The 20,506-nt window shown below is 32.9% G+C and overlaps 2 protein-coding genes across 5 annotated transcripts in view; one reads left to right on the top strand and one right to left on the bottom strand.

Moving 5' to 3' along the window:
- LOC122524340 (ubiquitin-related modifier 1) overlaps positions 1-15,324 on the bottom strand; it is a 62,320-nt gene extending 46,996 nt beyond the window's left edge. For 2 of the 4 annotated variants that reach the window (XM_043646521.1, XM_043646523.1), the window contains exons 1-4: positions 15,041-15,324; positions 14,783-14,847; positions 14,623-14,704; positions 14,194-14,242 (exon numbers count right to left, since the gene is read on the bottom strand). In XM_043646521.1, the coding sequence (XP_043502456.1) occupies positions 14,194-14,242; positions 14,623-14,704; positions 14,783-14,847; positions 15,041-15,084 (240 nt within the window). In that variant the 5' untranslated portion in view covers positions 15,085-15,324. Of the gene's footprint in view, positions 1-12,649; positions 12,970-13,327; positions 13,502-14,193; positions 14,243-14,622; positions 14,705-14,782; positions 14,848-15,040 lie in introns of those variants that run through there. The other 2 variants (XM_043646522.1, XM_043646524.1) reach the window with 2 other exon arrangements.
- A 334-nt stretch (positions 15,325-15,658) lies between these two features.
- LOC122524339 (kinesin-related protein 4-like) lies at positions 15,659-20,362 on the top strand. The gene is made up of 8 exons (XM_043646520.1): positions 15,659-15,857; positions 15,952-16,314; positions 16,430-16,652; positions 16,733-16,869; positions 16,952-18,711; positions 18,797-19,579; positions 19,686-19,906; positions 20,043-20,362. Exons 1-8 carry the CDS (start codon positions 15,782-15,784, stop codon positions 20,173-20,175), a joined length of 3,696 nt encoding a protein of 1,231 aa, XP_043502455.1. The 5' UTR covers positions 15,659-15,781; the 3' UTR covers positions 20,176-20,362.
- Positions 20,363-20,506: the final 144 nt, after the last annotated feature.

Raw genomic sequence — 20,506 nt, 5'->3', positions numbered from 1 at the left:
GAATGTTATATATAGGATATAATCAATTCGTTGAAAAATGTCTGAAATACTCGTTTGCACTCGGTTGAGATGAGAAAGGATAGAGAATATTACATTATATTATGTGTATGTGTATGCAAGGGTGTGTAAGTGTATAGAAGTGCCTTACTCAACTCATCCTGCGAATCTTAAAATTGAAACAATATTGAATCTTCTAACGAACGAATTCATTCATTTACGAAAAGTCTCTTTCTTTCTTTCTTTCGTTCTTTAATTCTCTCTCTGTCTTTTACACGTACTTTCTCTCACTCCGTTCGTTCTCTAGCAGTAAGCTCTTCAAAGCGATCTACGAAGTCGTGCCGGTTAGACGATAGGTACACGCGGTCCCAGATGAAGTCGTTAACTCGAGTATGTACCCACTCGAGGATCGAATCGAGAGTACCGAGGAAAATTGAAAGGAGCCAGGTGAAAATGAAAATTCTCCCGATACAAGACAGAACGTGAGAAAGAGAAAGATAAAGATAAAGAAGAACCGACAACTTTCAAGAGGAAATGTAATTTGTACAAAAATATAAAGAATCATATCGAATCGAGTAAAAATCAAATGTAAAGAAAAAAAAAAGAAAAAAGAGAAACAATAAAATAATTCTTTAAGCTGGAAAACCGAACCAACGAGAAGAACGAAAACGTTACAATTTTTTGTAACGAATAAAAGAATATCCGGCACGCCCCCCCTCCCCCCCCAAAAAAAAGGGAAAAAAATAATCAAATTCGTCGGTTAGCTTGTAAATTAATTTCACTTCTCTGGCTTTCGGGCTCCGATATAAAAGCCGTTAGGAGTAACTATCAGAGCAGAGGACGATGGATAGTTTCTCGATTGTAACATGCTAGTAACGTGCGCGCTCGATCTAACTGCCTCGAGGTAACAGCTTGTTTTAATGCTGAAATAACATCGAAACAAGAGAGAAAGAGAAAAAATGTTCGCTTTTCTAAATTGTTCGATCATCGAGCTTGTACCAATTGTATTATACAAGTGAAAGTAAGCCGGCTTAATCGTGTTACCTCCCTCTTTCCTATTTCTATATTTTTATCCTTTTTTGTATTTTCTTGTTATTTTCGTTGTTTTTAAATAGATCTATTCGCGTGAACTTTTCTCAATTTAAATCTCACGATAATAAGTACATATATATTCTAAAATAAAAAAAGAAAAAAAAGAAAAAGAAAATGCGCTCCTGAAAATAGGCAACACTTAATACTTCGTTGATAATATCGACTACAACGTTATCGGTAAGAAACTTTTTTAAGCCCCTTTGATAGGCAATGCAGTCGTACATGCCTATACGACTAAGGGATATCATTGTTCAAGGGTTCAAAAAGTTTCTCAATATACTTTATCTATCGAGTGTATTAAACGTTGCCTACTTTCAGGAACTATACACCAAAGATTAGCCATTAAAAATTTTCTTACGAAACACGATAAAATAAATAAAAGTACATATATCTAATAATAATAATAATAATAATATATTTCGCGCGAATAAAATTTGTTTAATATTACTAACAAAATATAATACAGTCTCGTTAAAGAACAAAAAATACAAGAAAATCAATAAATTCTTTTGAAAATGTTATCAAGTTTTCAATTGGCAGAAACTAACTTTTCCTATCCCTCTTTTTCTATCTCTCTCTCTCTCTCTCTCTATTTCTTTTTCACTCTCATCGATAGAAAGAAGCTAGTAACCTAGCAACACCCAACGATGCCACTTGGGCATCTTCTCTCTCAGCATCTGTTCGCTTTTCAATTCGTCTTCTTATCTTCGCGATCTACTTTACAGTATTTCTCTTTACGAAGAAAGCGTGCTAACGTGTTAGGATACTTCGAAGAACAAACCGAACCGGGAAATAGAAATTATCCTTGTCGGTTACTTACACTTTTCATCCCCTTATCCCTCCCCCGAAAGCCCCTTTTCCTCTTCCTACCCTTATCCTTTTCTCTTACCTATCATTTTAACAAGAGAAAACCGACAGAAAGGATAACGAGATAATGCTTTTTGTGACTACTTATAAAAGGGAGCCACTTTAAGTCAAACGAATCGTATCTTCTATCCTCGTCATTAAAAATTACACGATCTTTCCTCGATTAAGCGACGACCATTATGAATTCTTCTGATTAATTCAGTCGATTCGGAGACGACCCAATGAGAATCAAAAAAGATGTTCTTTCTATTCCTCTTCTTTTTCTTTTTCTCTCTCTCTTTCTCTTTTTCTTGCCGATCCAATCATAATTACTATAAAAAAAATAAATCGTCGTTTCTCTCACTTTTTAACGTTTGTCATGTTGTCGAATCGCTGGAAATAGAAAGAAAAAGGAAAAGAAGAGAAAAGAAATTCATTCAATTCGCGAGAAAATTGTGTCTTACAAAAATAAATTAGATGATTCTAAAGAATGTTGCCAATTAATTTTCGAAGTATTGCACTATGTGCTGAAAGGAAAAGAAAACTTTTACAAAAGTAAATCTGTTTGCATGAGTAAACAAAAAACATTTGTTTAAGTATAGAAAAGTAATATGTTGTAAATATATTTATGTATTTTATAACGCAGAGTCTAAAATATCGTATATTGAAAAAGATTAAATTCTTTCACGTTGCGTTCTTGTTTCTCAATGTTAGCACGAGATAGAAAAAATTAATATCCAAGATTAGCGTCATTTCCTCTTCCTTCCCTCCTTTCTTTTTTTCTTTCTTACCGATATCCTCTTTTAATTTATATCCTCGATGCGAAGAGCAAAGAAACATCAAAATTAATTAATTAAAATAAAAGGTAAAACAACAATAACAAATTAAATTAATAATATTCGTCGATCTTTTACGTACCAACATTTCTTTTTCGTTTTCCGTTACTTCCTTCTTTAATTTATATTATTTTCGTTGGAAAATATTATATAAGTCAAAGTAAAGAAAAAACAATTATGAACTCATCGAATTTAAAATTAATTCGTTGATAGTATTAGTTAACGAAGCAACGGGAAAACTCGACGTATTGATTTAAAATAAAATTATACTACCGACATTATTTTTCTTCTTTCTTTAATTTATATTCCCAAAGCAAAATAAAAGTAATCGAATAAAAATTAGGAAAATTAAAATATCGATTTCAAACGAATTTCTTTGGAACTTATTTCTTTTTCAAAAACGGTGAAACTGGACATTAACAAAATAACTAGCTCGACTTTGGCAAGGATTTGAAGTTCCTGGGTGAAAGAAAAAAAGAAAAGCGAAAAAAAAGCTTCGTTAACGAGCAAAGAGAAAGAGAAAGAAAAGGGAAGTGTGAGAAAGATAGAGAAAGTTCATGCCACGGACAGTTTGTAACGTAAGTCATGTCACTTTTCGCGGTTTATTATAATGAGGCCAGGGGGTAGCTTTACACGGATCCTTGGCACGTAGCCTTTCTCCTGCCGAAGCTAACTACTACAAATACAAGTACAACTACTACCACCATCACCACCACCACCACTACTAAGGACTACTACTTTTCTAACGTTGCATTGATTACCTAAGTAAGTACCAACGTACTTGTTTAACGCATGCTCGAGAACCATCAAGGAAATTCAATCACGTAGTGGTTGGTTTCGAAGTCATCGAGTTAAGATCGATTCACTACGAAACGCCATTAACTGAGCACTTTATCCTCGTTATCGTCCTCTATATTCGTAATCCTCTCATATAAAAGAAGAGTTACTTTTCAAACTTTACAACTACGTGTCCTTTTCCAACGTAAGAGTAAAAAAGAAAACTCTAACTAGTAAAACTTTCTTCGGTACGCGCGAAGTTTAAAAAAAAGAAGAAGAAGAAAAAAAAAAAGAAATATAGATACAACTTTTCTTTAACGCAAACTTCGATGTACGAGAATGACGACAACCGGACTTGGAAGAGAAAAATAAGAGAAATCATTTAAATAAGATAATTGAATGTAAAAGGGAAAAATTCTTGAAACATTCATTTGAACAAAATAATAAAACATAAACTATAAACAATTTATCAAACAACGAATGAATTATTCACGAATGATAATATCGAAAAGTATTTTACTCTATACGCGTGTTGTTTGTATATATATATACACGTAAAAAGGGAATGAAGGGAGAAATGGATAGATTACATTCATGTCATCTTCTAAAACGTTAAAACGAGGAAAACTAAAAGGAGAGTGAGCATTAACGTTGGAACGAACGAATTCGATATGGCACGTTAATTAAAGTTATACGCAACTTCGACTAGAAAGTGTATGTATGGTTGCTGAACAACGAATGATAGTAACGTGTGCCTGCCAAAAGTATTAAAGTCAGCTAACAACGATGAAAGCTTTCCGCTCGAAGCTTTTCTATCGCACTTGTAAAAGGTGCATACAAAATTCTATCTGTGATAATACTAATAATAATTATTATAATAATGATGATGATGATTATGACGGTGATGATGGTGATTATTATTATTATTATTATTATTATTATGATCGTCATCATAACGATCATAAAAGTAAGAAGGTTGATCTCATCAAAGAAGTAAAATGTCACTAGAATGAAGGTAAGATAAGGTAGTCCCATTAGGATTATCGTGTATACTACTCACGCATGAAAGAGTCATAGGTCAAATTGGACTCTGGAGATTTAACTCGAAATTACCTGTCGTCATGCGAATGAACTTTGCTCAATCGGAGATAGGAATATTAACTTTGATAAGATAATCGTCTTTTCTTTGATTTTATAGATCTAGAATTAATTGGAATAAATATCAATTAGTATATATATTTCGAATAAAATTGTATTGTTCTTTTTGCTATGGTTAAACTGTGCTGTCAAATATTTCGCGATTACGAAGATTTCAAATACTCTAACGTTGGCTAGATTTTACTCGACGTAAAAAATTAACATATGGCTGTTTCGTTTTACGTTTGCACGTACAAAAAGAAAAGAAAAAAGAAAAATAACAGAAGTTTTATCAGGAGCTGGAAAGTGCACTCAACATTTTCTACACGCTATCACGTTACTGTTCAGAAAAAAAAAAAACGGCAAATGTAATATTAACGTAATCGAGTACTGACAGAGTATAGCCAGTAAAAAAAAGTAATTAAATAATGTATATTTATCGACTGATCTATATAAATAATAAATCAAACGAAAGAAATAAAAATAAAATAATTTCTTCTTCCGCGCAAAATACTTCGACGCGTAGAAAAATGAAAGAAAGGAAAAAAAAAAGTAAACAGTGACAGAAATATATCGAAGGGAGGCCAAAAAGTCGTTCGACTTTCCACCATCAGCACACTATCATAGACAATTTTATTGGCGAGTACTTCAATCGTGGTTTACGCGACGTATTCTCAAGCGAGACTACGAGGAGACGACTACGACGATTTCTCTGTTATATCTCGGCAACATAAACATCGCGGAAAAAATAAATATGAATCGCCATAAAGATCCGAAACGATCGTAGAGGATCGTTACTCTCGACGGCTGTTTCGCCGTTAAATCGTAAACTTTGCCAAAAATGGCTACGATATTGTCATTAATGTCTCTAGCGTGAATAACCCAATGCGTTATAATCATTAATTACCGATCTTTATATTTTCCGTTAAACTGTATTTCTTTTTATCGTACTTATATCATATATGTGCCTTGTATTTAAAAAAGAAAATCAAATCAAATAAAATGTGTACGTGGCTTCTAAATACGATTAAAGTGAATATTCGTATTATCACGTGGAATTCCTCAACGGAACATTATCAATTCTGAACAGCATTATTATTATCAATCTTGATGACATACGATCTTGACGAACTGAATGGGAAATAGAGAGACAGTTCGCATGGCGCAGAACCGAAATGGACATGAACACCTAGTTGAGATTCGGGTCAGCGGCTTGGCGAGCTTGTCCTGTTCTCTAGGGAGAAACGATGTGGGGTTACTTCGGTCAGAATAAAGAAAGAATAAGAGAGAGGAAGAGAATACGGGGATAAAGAAAGATTGAAGGGATAAGGATAAAAAGAGAGGGTGAAAGGGATGAGAATGTAAAAAGAAATAGAATGAAAGAATTAGGTTAGAAGGAGATAGATTGAGCATGAGTTCGACAAAGAGATAAAGTTAGATAATGAAGAAACGAACGAAATACATATATATATATATAATATAAATGAACTTTTATACGTGCGCGTTTATATTTTTATGCAATCAATTTATAGATATATGCTATACTACCAAAATTATTATATATAATTTTATATATAATTATATATAATTTTATTTATATAATTATATATGGCCACGCTGGCCATACAGGTTGGAGAGTATAAAATTATAGGATATTAAGAAAGGAGAATTTGTGGGTTTGAAAGGAGAGTCAGGGATAGGACAATGGTTTCACCCGTAAGGTCTTGGGTGATAAACCAAGGCTCGCGTAGGCAGGGGCGCGTCCCTGAAGTAGATCTGTCAACTATCGGGTTCATAGTTGAGTATCTACTCGCTACCTAATTAATTTATATTTATATATACTTATTTATATTTTTATTTTAATTATATACGTAGAATAGAAAAAAAGAAGGTATGAGAGATAAAGTATGTAGAGATGGTGGACAAATTATCCAGGTTCTTTGAGACTTTAGAATCCTTAGGGCCATCCTGTCGAAGCATCCATCCCAGTCGATTCATCCAGTGGGAATCTCCCCCAAAAGACTCGCGACCCACGCCCTAATAGCTGCCTATGGGGATGCGTCGGGACTCCCGATGGACCGAACGAAATCTCGTGCATTGTGCTAAACCCCGAACCAACTCTCCCTTTCTCTTTTTCCTCTCTCTCTCTTCCGTAACTCACGACGGAAAGCAGGAAAACGACGCAGAATTCAGGAAAAGCTCTTTCCAATTTGCCATGGGTCTCCTGCGTTCGACGGGTGATCGAAAGATATTTAAGAGACAACGTTTTCTTTCCCCTCCTCCTTCACCCCTTTCTCCTCTTACTATTCATCTCTTTTTTTCTTTTTGTATTTCTCTATTCTCTCGACGATTAACAACGCCATTATTCGCTTCCTTCTTTTTTTCTTTATTTTAATTCAATAAATTTTTAATTCGAACAGTTTTAAAGAGGTCATATATTTTTGCCTATCGCTAAGGACAAAACTATCATCTATCATTGACATAAACTATTGAAGAACATCGTTAAAAAAAAAAGAAAGAAATGCATTACAATTTCCATAAAGTATGTGCTGCAATGTAGATAAAATAATTATTCTGAAATTCTGATTACACGTGCGTCATTTAAATGAAACAAACTTAACGCGACTAACTAAGAAAGATATCCGTATAAAAACAAAAAGAGGAAGCATCGCGTAAATTAATCTTATATACATACTTAACGGTATTATTGCTTAAGACCTCTCGTTTAAAAAAAAAAAAAAGAAAAGAAAAAATAAAAAGACCGAGGGATTGGTTGAAAGAAGAGATGAAGTAGCGTTTTCATAAGAAAGGTCAACGTTAGCAATCTCTTCAGTGGTAGTACTACTAACGTCATTTCAACGAAAAGAGACTCGAAGAGGATCTTTAGTGGATTCTTCCTCGACACAATATCGGAGTGGAAAACGAAGAAAGAAAGAAGATTCGCAAATACGAATAAAGGAATAAAAGGAAGAAGAAGCAGAAGGAGAAGAAGGGGAAGAAGAATCAGAAGCAGAAGAAGAAGAAGAAGAAGAGCATTCGGGAAGGATGTAACGCGAAACTGTCTACCAACTACGGCTCATAAAACCGCACGTTTTATGCTGATGGCCTGCTGATGGTCTCGGGGACATTGTCACGAACGAGTCAAAGAAGAAAAGAAAAGGAAAAAAAAAGTAAAGGAAAAAGGAAAGGAGGCCAACCGAGACGAAGAAGAAGAAAGAACGAAGAAGTAAGATGGAATGCGAGCTTAAGCACGGAAAAAAGAAAAAGGGGGAAAGAATTAAAATGGGCATACGGTCTCTTCTTTTCTCTTCTATTTCATTCTATTCCATTCCATTCTATTCCATTCCATTCCATACCATTCCATTCTATTCTCCCACTCTTCTCTTCTTTTCCTCTTCGATCGATTTCTTCTTCTTCTTCTTCTTCTTCAAGAGAAAGAGAGAGCAGAGAAATTCTTCCTTTTTTTTCTTTTTTTCGAATGACTTTGGCACTGGAGCCAAATGTTAAAAGAACCGGCAGGTGTTATCTATTCGTTAAGTATTCCAGAAAATATTTTCAAGAAAATATTCCTTTCAAGATATCGTTTGATAACTTTATGTTAATTTATCGATCTATCTATCTGTCTATCTCTCTCACTCTTTATTTCTCTTCTATCTTCGCAAAGGGAATGTATAATCAATTATTTTATTTTCCATTAGAAAATTTTGTACGAATCGTAAGCGGAAAATATATATTTTTCTCGAATAAAATTATTATTTTGTTTGTTACTTATTTTCTTTGTTTTTATCAAATATTAATAAACTTTCAAGTGAACGCATTCAATATCGTTCGCGATATCAATGGTATTAGGAATTAAAAAATAAAATAAAATAAAGATAAGAAAAAAAGTGAAGTAGGTTAAACGTAATTTGAAATATCTCATTCCCTTTCTCTCTTTCTCTTGTGTTCTATTGTATATATTTGCTCAGTAACAAGCTGGAAATGCAAGTATTGTACTCTCGAAGTTTTCTTGCCAAACGAATTAATCACAGAAATGAAATTCTCAGTGCAAATTGAGAAGAGTGTGAGAAAAAATAACAAACGCACGCACGGCACACTGACTGGGAAGACATTAAGAGGATTAGTACTCTAATGGTTAGACCGTTGTTAAACTAAAATAAATACGGCATACGCGAGAACGAACGTGTAATTATGCGAGTAAGTACTAATTACCGTGTGGAAACAAAAAGAGAAGAAAAAAAAAAAAGAGGAATAGAGAAAGAGAAAGAGAGAAAGGACAAAAAAAAATCCTTGTATACGACCACTGAAATTTTCTGCTTTTACAGAACGTTTGAAAAAAATGAAAATGAAAATGCAAACAAAATAAAAGAAATAAAAAAGAAATAAACGATAAAATGGTAAAACCAATATCGATAGAGGATAGAACAAAAATTTGAAAAGTACTTGCTTTCGAAACAAAAAAACATAACAACAAAAAGAAATAAAAAAAAAAAAAACAAAAATACGATAAAATAATAGAAACAAATATCGATAAACGATATGATAAAAATATAATCAAAATTATGAGAGAAGTCTGCGAATGAGAAAAAAAAATAAACGAAAAAACAAAAAAAAAGAAGAGAAAGGGAGAGATAGAAAGGGGGAGGGTAGGGAAAAGGAAAGGAGAACGTTAAGAGTAAGAGAAAAGAGGGCGAATCGTTAAAAGTTCGAGACGCGTTAGTTTGGAAGCGTTTCGAGAAAATAGCCAAAGTTCCCAGGAGGCTCGTTCGTCGGTGCCTTTATTATTTTATATTTCGCGGTAAGAAGGAAGGAAGGAAGGAGGAAAGGGTGGGAAAGGAGATGGTGCTCGTGGTGGTGTATGGTTGGTAAGAGTAGAAAAGATAACAGAAATTATACGCACGTTTCAAAGTGAAACAACCGTTAGCGGAGACGCAAAACTTTAATTCGTGGCGATACCAAGACGGCTGATTTCATTTTCGCGAAAATCCGGAAGATTCTAAGAACCAGCCAACCCTCCTTCCTTTCTACTCTAATTCCTTAGAGTTTCTCACGCTATTTTCTTTCTCTCTCTCTCGCTGTCTCTTTTTCTATCGCTTTCTATCTTTCTATATCACTCTTTCGATTTCTTAGAATATTCAAAAGATATTTAAATGTACCACTTGGATATGTTTTTATGGAATTAAGAAAAGAGAACGATAGAAATTGTTTGAAAAAAAAAAATATCTTTTGCGAACCGATCGGCACGATCGAGAAACTTTAAAGAATAAAATTAATTAAGAAGATCTCTTAAATAAATAAAATAATTAGAATATAAAATGAACTCGTTGAAACTCGTTTCAATTTCAAAGCTTTCAAATGATCAAGAAGGAAACGTGTTTGGTCCAGCAAGTTCGTAGCACGTGTCAAATAAACGTCATAACGTTTGGAAACAGTGTTTCGGTATTTGTTCCTCGGTCTCGACTTAATTCATCTATAATATCGTTTAAAATGATCCTCTTAGGATGCTTATGTACATAAATAAGGAAGACAAAGAAAAAGAGAGATAGAGAATGAGGGAGAAATGATAATGAGGTAATGTAGAAAAGCAATGTAAAGAACATTACCGTTAATAATTCAAACAAAAGTTGAACAAGAGTGAAGAAAATAAAGAGAAAGAAAGAGAAATAGAGTGAAATAAAAAGAGAACGAAATAAAGAGAGAGAGAGATTAAGAGATAAAGTGAGATCAAAAGAAAGATAAAAAGAGAGAGAAGGAGATGGAAAAGGATTAATAAAAAGATAAAGATTTGGATAAAAAAAGATAGATTAAAAGAAAAATCTAGATGGAAAAGAAAGGAAGATGGATAAAGAGAGAGAGAAATTTAAATAGAGAAACAGAAAAGGGAGAAAGATAAAGATAGAGAAGATAAAAGGAAAAAATAAAGAGAAAAAAAGGAGAAAGAAAGAGAAAGAGAGAGAGAGAAAGAGAGAAGGGGGGAGAGAAAAGAGAATATAATACTGCTAGTTATAGAAGGCCTCTCTTGCTAGGCCGGATTAAACGTGGATGCTGTACGTTACAGGTCTCACGTTCTTCTACGTTCGGAGTATACCGTTGAAAGCACGTACCAACGCATTTCCAGAATCACCGAATAAACACATGAGCGAATAGGTAAAGCTTGATGGAACGATTGCAGAGCATTACCCTTTTCGATGTGCCAGCTGTGTTACATATCGTGTAATGACGACGTGATTGATGTATCATGTTTAAAAAAAAAAAAGAAAAAGAAAAAACAGAAAGAGAAATAGAGAAAGAGAACGTGCCAGATTGCTTTGGTTCACTAAAAACCGATTAAAAACGAATCGGTAAAAAGGGCTAAAAGAGGCAAAGAAACGAGCCGAGAGAGGTACTTGCCTGTCCCATTAGAAATTCCTTCTTTCGAGCGGTTAATTAACGAGCCAAGTTTTCCACGCATACCAGATAAAGCACGTCTCTTTCTCTCTTTCTTTACCTGCATCTCTTTTTTTACTATATTTCATTTATACAATTCTTATACATTATTTTCATAAAATCTTCCTTTTTTTTATAATAAATTATCATGTTATAATTAAAATTTCTCTCTCTCTCTCTCTTTCTTTCTTTATTATATTTTATATGAATAGTATCTCTCTTATCTTACTTTAGCATGATAAAATAATTTCTTCTATCTACCCCTATGTAAAATATATTATTTTTATTTATAAATTATATTTTTTTTTTTTATTAAATATTATATCATATTTTACATACTTACTATTATTTGATTTGTCCGTTAGAATATTTGTATTAATCTATCTAACTTATTCTATTCACCTGTTTGCCCATATTTCAACAAATTCAAATCTTTTCATTTCATATTAGTCGGAGTCCGTTGGTAAAGGTGAAGAAAAGTGGGAAAACTCGACAAAAGTCCCAGCAATGTTAATTGTAACGTAATATATGTAAAGCCCAGCATGCCACAAAGTAAAGTAGGAGGAAGAGTGCTAGGAGGTGGTATCGCGTACGAGAGACCGAGGGGTGGCGACGGAGGACGGAAGGGGAGGAGTTGGAGTGGGTTCGGGGGTTGTAGTAGAGGGTGGTACTAAGTACCCGGACGTTGCTCGCGGTGCCGGAGTTCCAGAGACGAAATAAGCGAGGGTAAAAGTAGGGGAAAGAGCGATCGTGGCGAGAATCCTTGGAGACCAGCCAAAGTGTTGGCCGTTGTATTATAGTCATTACGAGAAACTTATCCTGAACGTTGTACGTCGCGCGAACCAGAACGTTTCTCTTTCTAAAATAGAAGAGAAGAAGAGAGAACAAACTTTGCGAGTTTCTTTCTCGCTCCCACACTCACTCTCTCTCTCTCTCTCTCTCTTTCTCCTTCTCTTCCCTTTAAAAAGAATAAAAGAAAGCATGCGCGCGAGTTTTATTCCATTCGAAACTTCCCTTTCGACGGATTTCTATTCGAATGCACATGCCAAACAACGATGATTACGATGGTACGCCCTTCCAGCACGCTCGCCTTAAGGAGTTTGCCAAATGCCGTAGTCCTGCGACAAAAATCTACCTGCGATCAAAGGGACCAAACCGCAAACTTTTTACAGTGTAAGAACTTATTTTCCTTTTCTTCTTCTTCTTCTTCTTCCTTGTTTTTTTTTTTCAAAGGTCTTTAATACCTTCTCGCTAAAAAGATTGATGATGTAAGTAAATGTACGTTTGATCGACCAAACAACAGAAAGAATGAAGTAATAAGTTTCGATAATCACTCGTCGACCGTGGTGGTTAAGATTTTCATGAGTAATTTGAATTAATAGTAAATGTATCATAAAACACTAGTCAAATTTTAATTTGGAATAACCGGTTATGGTGCAAATATAATAAACATTACACGACTTATGTAAGATGCTAAAAAAAAAAAAGCAGCGTAAACTAAAATCGTATAAAAATAAAAATAATATTTGCCGAAAATATTTCTAGAAAAATATCGAAAAAGTTTAATAATATATTTTTCTACAAATCTCTGCGTCTTGGTATAATTCAATCACGTATTTATAAAAATAATTTTATTATCGATGTAACTTGATCCTATTGTTAGAATAATAATAAACTCTTTCGATATTGTTAGTTTCGTAATTACGAATGATCCTCTTCTTCTAGAATATTTCGCGTACTTCCATCGACAAGCAATGAGAGTAGAAACGGTGATGTCCTTTCTAACATTTTAACCACCGTGTAACGTCGATATGAAGAGAACGGTGTCGTTTGGTTGTAGAACATAATCTCCTTGACCCTGTAAACACCCAATAAATATTCCTCCGTATTACGAAGAATCTCGTAAATAGAAAGGGAACAAATTTATAATACATACAAATAAGTACAAAGCGATTCCCTTAAAATTTACGAATTGATCCTGACGAGTAAGCAAAGTAAAGTAAAATAAAATGAAGAAGGACGCGGAGAAAAGACCTCGCATATAAGATGAAGAAGCATTTAAAAAGGAAAAAATAAGAGTAAAAGAACTAGCTTGCTATATATCTTTCTCCATATATGTAAATATTTATGTGTATATGTATATGTATATGAGAAAAATATAGATATAGATATAGATATAAAAAAAAGAAGTAGTAGAAGCGATGAGAGGAGAAAACGAGACAAAGAGACGTGGGAGTCGAAGTGTGCGAGAGAAGCTTTGCGAAACGTTGGTATTATCATAATAATGGCCGAACCCATCATCCTTCTCCCGTCTGCTTTTTGGTTCTCTTCTTCCTACCCCCCTTACTTCCCTTTAAAAGTAGCAACGAGCTCTAATAGCGCCTCCCAACCTACACATTTACAAATTTAAAATGATAATTTTCTTACGGGTGTAGCGAGCCAAGATGATTTGCGCCCTTTTTCGAGAAAAAGAGGGAGGAAAAGGTATGGAAGGGTATGGAATGGGATGAAGGGGGTTGTAAACGGTATTCAAGATCCCTCGTGAATGTGTCTGATGTTTCCCTAACTCCGTTACAATATTAAATGGGATGGAAAATAAATTCATATGTATCTTAAAAGATCTTACTTTTAAAAAGATATGTTCTTACCTCGAAGTATTTCGAGAAGTATACGTTGTACATGTTGGTAATAATATCATTGATTATATTTTAATAAGATCTTTAGTTCTGTTCGAAAGCTTCTAACGCGATGTTGATAAGTGTAGATGTCTGTAAAGTGCGGTCTTCGGTACTGAATGTCAATGATAAACTAGTACTCGATTCCTGATTTATACGCCCAGAGCCATCTAGCGAAGAAATTGACTAACTACGAACTTCTCGCACAATAATACGACTTAACCCTCTTTTCTGTTTAATTTTATATCGAAAAAAGTAAAGAAAACAATATAAACTAATCTTCAAAGGTATACAATGAATATTATTTAACGAATTATACGTTAGAATGATTAGAATGCTGTAATGGAAGAATAAAATCGATGTATGTAAATATTTATGTATATACGATTATACAAAATATGACTCACCAATAATTCCCAATCTGTATCGTTAACAAGAACAAGAATTCCTGGTCGTCTGAAAAATTGAATAACGTTTTAATTTCAGCTGATAATACAAAAATTCACATCACTAAACACTTCGCGAACACTGTGCAATCACAATCATACTTTACCGCGTTCTCTCACTAAATTAATAGGCAACGCTGCCTAGCGGAATAAACTGAAACTACACGAAAGGCCGATGTCATGATAAAATGCGAACGTGTCCATTGAACACTGTAAAGTATGAAAGTGAAATAGACAAAATATTGTGTGAATTATTATAATATTTCGTACTTAATTTATTTTAATTAATGTCAATTAAAATTTAAAAAAAGTCGATGTGTATGAAACGAATGAAAAAAGAGGAAAAGAAAAATATATAGAATAAAATTTATTATAACGGTGTGTACTTACACGGTGTCCCCTTGCATAAAAAGATCCAATCGTTCTTTCAAGAGATTATCTTTAATCCAATATAATAAATTTCTCAATGTCCCTATAAGATATAGTGTTATTATTGTTTAAGGAAGAAATCTATTTATCAATTGAAAAAAACCGTTAATTATAACCTTACATTCGTCAGCAGGTAAGTTAACCTTGTGTATCCTTTTCTTATCGAACAACGTCTCGGCTCCACCTCTGTAAAAGAATAATTTTTATTGAAATACATATGCACAGTTTTATTGTAGTACTAAAATATGTAAATAATAAATAATGTGCAGTAGTTGCAATTTCCTAGAAAATAATTGATAAATATCAATATTTTTTTTTATCTGTTCGGTATCTCTCTCTCTCTCTCTCTTTCTCTTTTTAATTGTTTGGTGGTATTTACCCGAATTCTATTGTTATCGGAAAAGTTTTATCTTCGGAAGGCATATTGTTTTAATTTTCTTTTTTTATTTTATTCTCTTCTATTGCAATTTTATGAATTTACACTTTTCGTTTGCATGCTCCGTAAACCAAGCACGCGCGCATCCGATACTTAATGGAGAGGAACGTTCCTTCGTTCGGAATTCGAACTACAGTGGCGTCTAATATGGAAACTTTTAAATTTTATAGATACATTTCTATTTAATATGGCATGCTACATTTTTCAAAATGAAGATAAATTGTTAAAAAAACGCGCCAAAAGATATGTCTAATTTTTAGAATTAATGATTACATTTTTTAAATAATAATCGAATATTTATATATTATATGTAAATACGTACAGCCCTGTTACAATATGCCGGTCATTAGTCCTATCGGAGACACTTGGCATGTAAATATTCTTGTCAATATTTAGTAGTACCATTCATAAATTGGAGAAAGGTCCAATGATAGTTAAAGTAAGTTAATGATTGTATCTCTCTCTCTTCACGTGTTTATAATAGAAAATTAAAATATATGATAACAGAAATAATAATTACAATTTAAAATTCGATTCAAAGTAAATTTATCTCTCCTGTTCTGTCTCTCTCTCTTTCTTTCTCTCTTGTGTAATACATACATATATATAATACACGTACATACCACAAAGAACCAAATATATTCCACACATCTAAACTCGCTCGTGAGAGAAGGCGAGTTTAAGATGGCGGACAGGAGAATATGTTCGCGTACAACTGTCTATACAATTAATTTGGGTTCTTTCGAGGAATATTATCAAAGTGCGCCTAATACTGCCTTATCTACCAATGGTTAACAACAATCATCTTTAAAAGAATATTAATAACACTACTAACCATCCTATAACTACTTTAGACATGTCAAATCAGAAGAAACGTGTTTCGAGTAATGTTGAGATGGTCAATCAGATGGAGAAAGAAGAATCAGATGAGAATCAGTCGAAAAACGAAGATGCTATGGTAATGGTGGATTCTGAGACACCAATGCTAGAGGATGAGGAAATGCCTACGTACATCAGTGTTTCAACTTCATCCAAATGCGAAGATTCAGATGTTAGTAATGTGAAGCATCACGAAGAAGATTCTCCTACGAAAGAACAATCAGGTAGTCCTTGTACTAGTGAACAAGAAGGTCCTGCTAGTGTTTACGTTCTCTCATCTGAAGAAGAAACAGATCAACATTATGATGAGGATGATGTTGACTGCGGTGATAGCGATGGTAATACAAATGTTATATTCTCTCTACGTACTTATATTTATATTTTCTTTCATTTACATTAATACACACTTTCTCTCTCTCTTTCCTTCTTTCTTTCTTTTTTTTTTATATATAGATATGGATGAAAATGATCAAGACAATGATATGGATGATGACGATGAAGAGGACTTAGAAGAAGATGATGATGAGGAGTACGAAAGAAATATCTATGAAACTTCATCTGAATGTTTAGGCCTTAGAAATAAATTGAAAAGAAGATATAGGAATAAGAGTCTATCTCTGCAAAATTTAAACACCTTAGAAAATAATTCTTGCAATCTTGAATTTGGAAAAAATAGGTTGAGCATTTATAAATAATATTCTTTAAAACTTTGCTAAAGTTTTATTATATTATATAACAAAAGTTCAATTTGTTTAGATTCAGGCACGTAGAAAGCAAAGTGAAACGTTACATAAATGATATAAAAGAACAAAGGAGATATTCTATGGAAACACGTATAAGAAATGAATTTCAAAATGAATTTGAAACAAATAGAAATTGCACCGACATAACAGGTAAATTAATTATTATTTATAAACAAAAATAATATTATAATATAAAACACATAAATTCTATTGTACACTTTCTATTGCTCAGTTGATGATGTACAATTGAAAGGTGTAACATCTAATAAAGTTATAAGACCTTACGCGGAAAGAGCTATTAAAGATTTAGAAATTGAAGAGTCATATACAAATGAAAAAGATCTATATATGGGGCCAATAACAGAAAATGGTGAAGAAGACGAAGAAGAAGAAGAAGAGGAAGAAGAGGAAGAAGATGAGGAAGTGGTAGTTAAACATAAACGAGATGGGAAATCTATTAACATGGATATGAGAGAAAAAGAGTTTTTAAACACAGAGAAACAAAATGAAAAACTTAATGGTTCGATGCAAATCCGTAATCATAACTACAGTCAATCCACTGGTCAAAAAAATTTAAAATACACGAACGACACTTTAGTTAATGGTCATCAACAACAATTAAATGTTTATAATCTTCGTACGCTATCTTATGACGAATATATACACGGTAACGAGAACTTTTCCCAAGACGAACAGTTGAATAAAAATCTAGATAATGAACAAAATGAAAATAATGATATTCAAGCTTACAGCGACATAGATGTTATTAACACTGTTGAACCTGACAATAGTAATGCTGTCTGTTCGTTAAAAATAGCAAATGTTAAGAGTATAAGGGTAATGTCAGAAGAATCTAAAGATAATACAGAGAATTCGAAATTTGAAAAAATGAATGAAGAAAGTAACAAAAGTAATTCGGATATAATGCAATTGACGTTATTAAAGACACAGTTGGATCAAAAAACAATTCAATTTAATAACCTTAGAAAAGCATATCAAAGCACGTTGATGGAGAATTTAAAAATGAAACAAGAATTGGAAGAATTAAAAACTTCTCTAGCAAAGTACAATAAAGAAAATCAAACGTGCGAAACAAAAGTCGTAGCAGTACAAACTGATGTAATTGAGGAATCAGTAACTCAAAATATGGAAACTACTGATACGAAAGAAAAAGCTAACAAATTATCTGCCAGTAGTATTACATCTACAATTAGCTCTATAAATCAGTGGACTGATAGTGCTGGTAGTTCAGGTATATCACTTAAACCACCAGATTTGGGGACAATATTAAATTCAGAGGATAGTTCAGTAGTAGCAGAAAACTCGCCAAGAAAAGTCAATCGTCCTCTGTCTCAAGCATTCATCACATCATCTAGAATATTAAAAACGCTTTCAAATCTAACACAAGGAAAGTCAAAGTTTGACGAAAAATCTTCTCTGAATAATAGTTCCATTACAAAACCAAGTGGAAATGAAGAAAGCAATGGTTCAATTATAGCCGGTTCTAATACATTCACAGTAAAATCACCATTCAATGCAAAAAAGAGGAAAGCGACTGAAATGCTTGGTAATTCATTATATTTACAACCATTCAAAATACCGCATATAGAAGAAGTAAAAAAAAAATCAAGTGTGACCCTTTCTGATTTTAATGTAGATTTCAAACCAACGGATAATTATACCGATGTAAAATTAGATACGCAAAAGAATAAAATGAATAATATTAGTCGTTCAGTTAGTCCAACAAACATAGATGACAAGAGTGATAAAGCTGAAGACATTGAAAACGAAAATAGCAATGTGAAATGTTTTGTATATCAAGAAGATGAAAATACTAACGACCGAAGTATTTTAATACAAGCAGACATACCTAGCGATAATCAAGAACCAGCTAGTATGGGTTGTACACGAGAATGTGGACCATATTTGCTTGGTAATGTAGAAGTACGTATGTCTGAAGTAAATGGTACGATCAACATTTGGGGCAAAGAGGCAAGTATAGATACTTGAATTTTCCTACTTTTTAAGCAACTGTGAAAATTGATCTAATCATTTATTCAAAAAACGATACTTACAGATAAGTGAAACATCAATGGTCGAGGAAGAAGAGTTAGAAGCAACAACAAGATCACCTTGCATCAACAAAAAGTGTGCTTGTTTGCTAAGCACTGCTATAACACCACATAGAAAATTTAACGGTAGTCAAATGGTATGTTCGACAAATAAAAAAGTAAAGTTACAATCTAAATTTAACGAAGGGCATACTTCACGTCAATGCTTGAATGTACCGGACACACAAATTCATGTAGATAACTTATTGAGTCCAAATGTCCCTGCTTCCTGTGAGAAGTGTATCTTATTGAATCAACAGAAAGAATGTTTGATACACAAACGACACGTTAATAATCTACATGAAAAATCACATTCCTGTTGTTTACATCAAATGGAGCATTTAGAAAGAGATTATAAATATGTATGTGATTGTGAAAGACTAAAATATAATAACGATAGTCCAAATTACATTAAAGATGGTTATTGCACAGAAAATAAATTCTCATCTAGAAATACGCCAGATAGTAAGAAAGATTTATACGAAAATACTAATCCAGTCGATGCTAAAGAAGTGATATGTAAGCATCGAACTGCGTGTCGTCGATCTTCTTTACATAATACAGAGGCGAATTTTCAGAATGATATGAAATGCTGTAACACAATTAGAGAAACATCACACACATGCAAATCGACGTTAGGATGTATAGCTAATCACGATAACGTTGATGAAAATTGTTGTAATCATAGTCCAATGAACAACAACAATGATCTATTAGGTCCAGAAAGAACTCCTCATGAAACACCTGAAGTAAGAAAAATTCAATATTTACCATGTAATATTCCCTAAATATCATAGTTAATTATATTTGAAAATAAATAAATAAATAAACTAAATCGTCTTTTATATTACTCAGGTTAGACAAAGAAGATCCAGTGGTAAGAAAGTAAGAGGAATTTTAATGGATCTTTTAAAAAGTTGTGGAGATTATCGCAATGGGAATGCAAGTTCGTCTAAAAGATATTCTTCTAATGAGAAAGACGCATCACATTTGATTAATTGCTCTCCACAAATTAATGTCACGTCTAGTTGCTCGCCAGAAGCTAGTTGTTCAAATGCACAACAATCTAGTAGAAGGTAAAAATTATTTATTTGTATATGTATTTTAGATTTTTTTTTTGTATCCTTCACCTCTTCGCAGGAATTAAAAAAATAATTATTAAAAAAATATTAAATAAATAATAATAATTAATCAATCTTTCTTTACTTGCAGATGTTGTCACGCGTATACTCGGCGTATCGAATCTCAACTGGAAGAATTTCGTATGGAAATGGAACGAGTACGTTTGCGTTCCGATGCTATATTAAATTTACTCAACATGCTTCATTCTGTTGAAATGAACTGATACAGTCATAAATAACATTAGATATATATGCTCTTTCCTTTGTAAATATTTTTCTTTCTTATTTCACAATTCGTCTTATTTTATATACGAATATTTTCTTTTTTTCATCATCTAATTCATTGATAATATAAAAAGAAAATACATGGTTGATTTATTGAATAAATATACATGGTTCAAAACAAGCTTATAAAATGCTTCCGTTCTTTTTTCTTACAAATCCACTGCTACGTTCTTGATGATCAAATGATCGCTCGTGTTTCTTTGAATGTCTTCAAAAATTTTCAGGAATATTTCGAATACAAATAAGTCAAGTCACGAATGATTTAAAATT

Source organism: Polistes fuscatus, unplaced genomic scaffold, assembly GCF_010416935.1.
Source record: "Polistes fuscatus isolate 324 unplaced genomic scaffold, CU_Pfus_HIC Scaffold7, whole genome shotgun sequence".
Taxonomy (NCBI): Eukaryota; Metazoa; Arthropoda; class Insecta; order Hymenoptera; family Vespidae; genus Polistes; species Polistes fuscatus.
The sequence above is the reverse complement of the archived record's forward strand: the minus strand, read 5'-3'. Positions and strand labels throughout refer to the sequence as shown.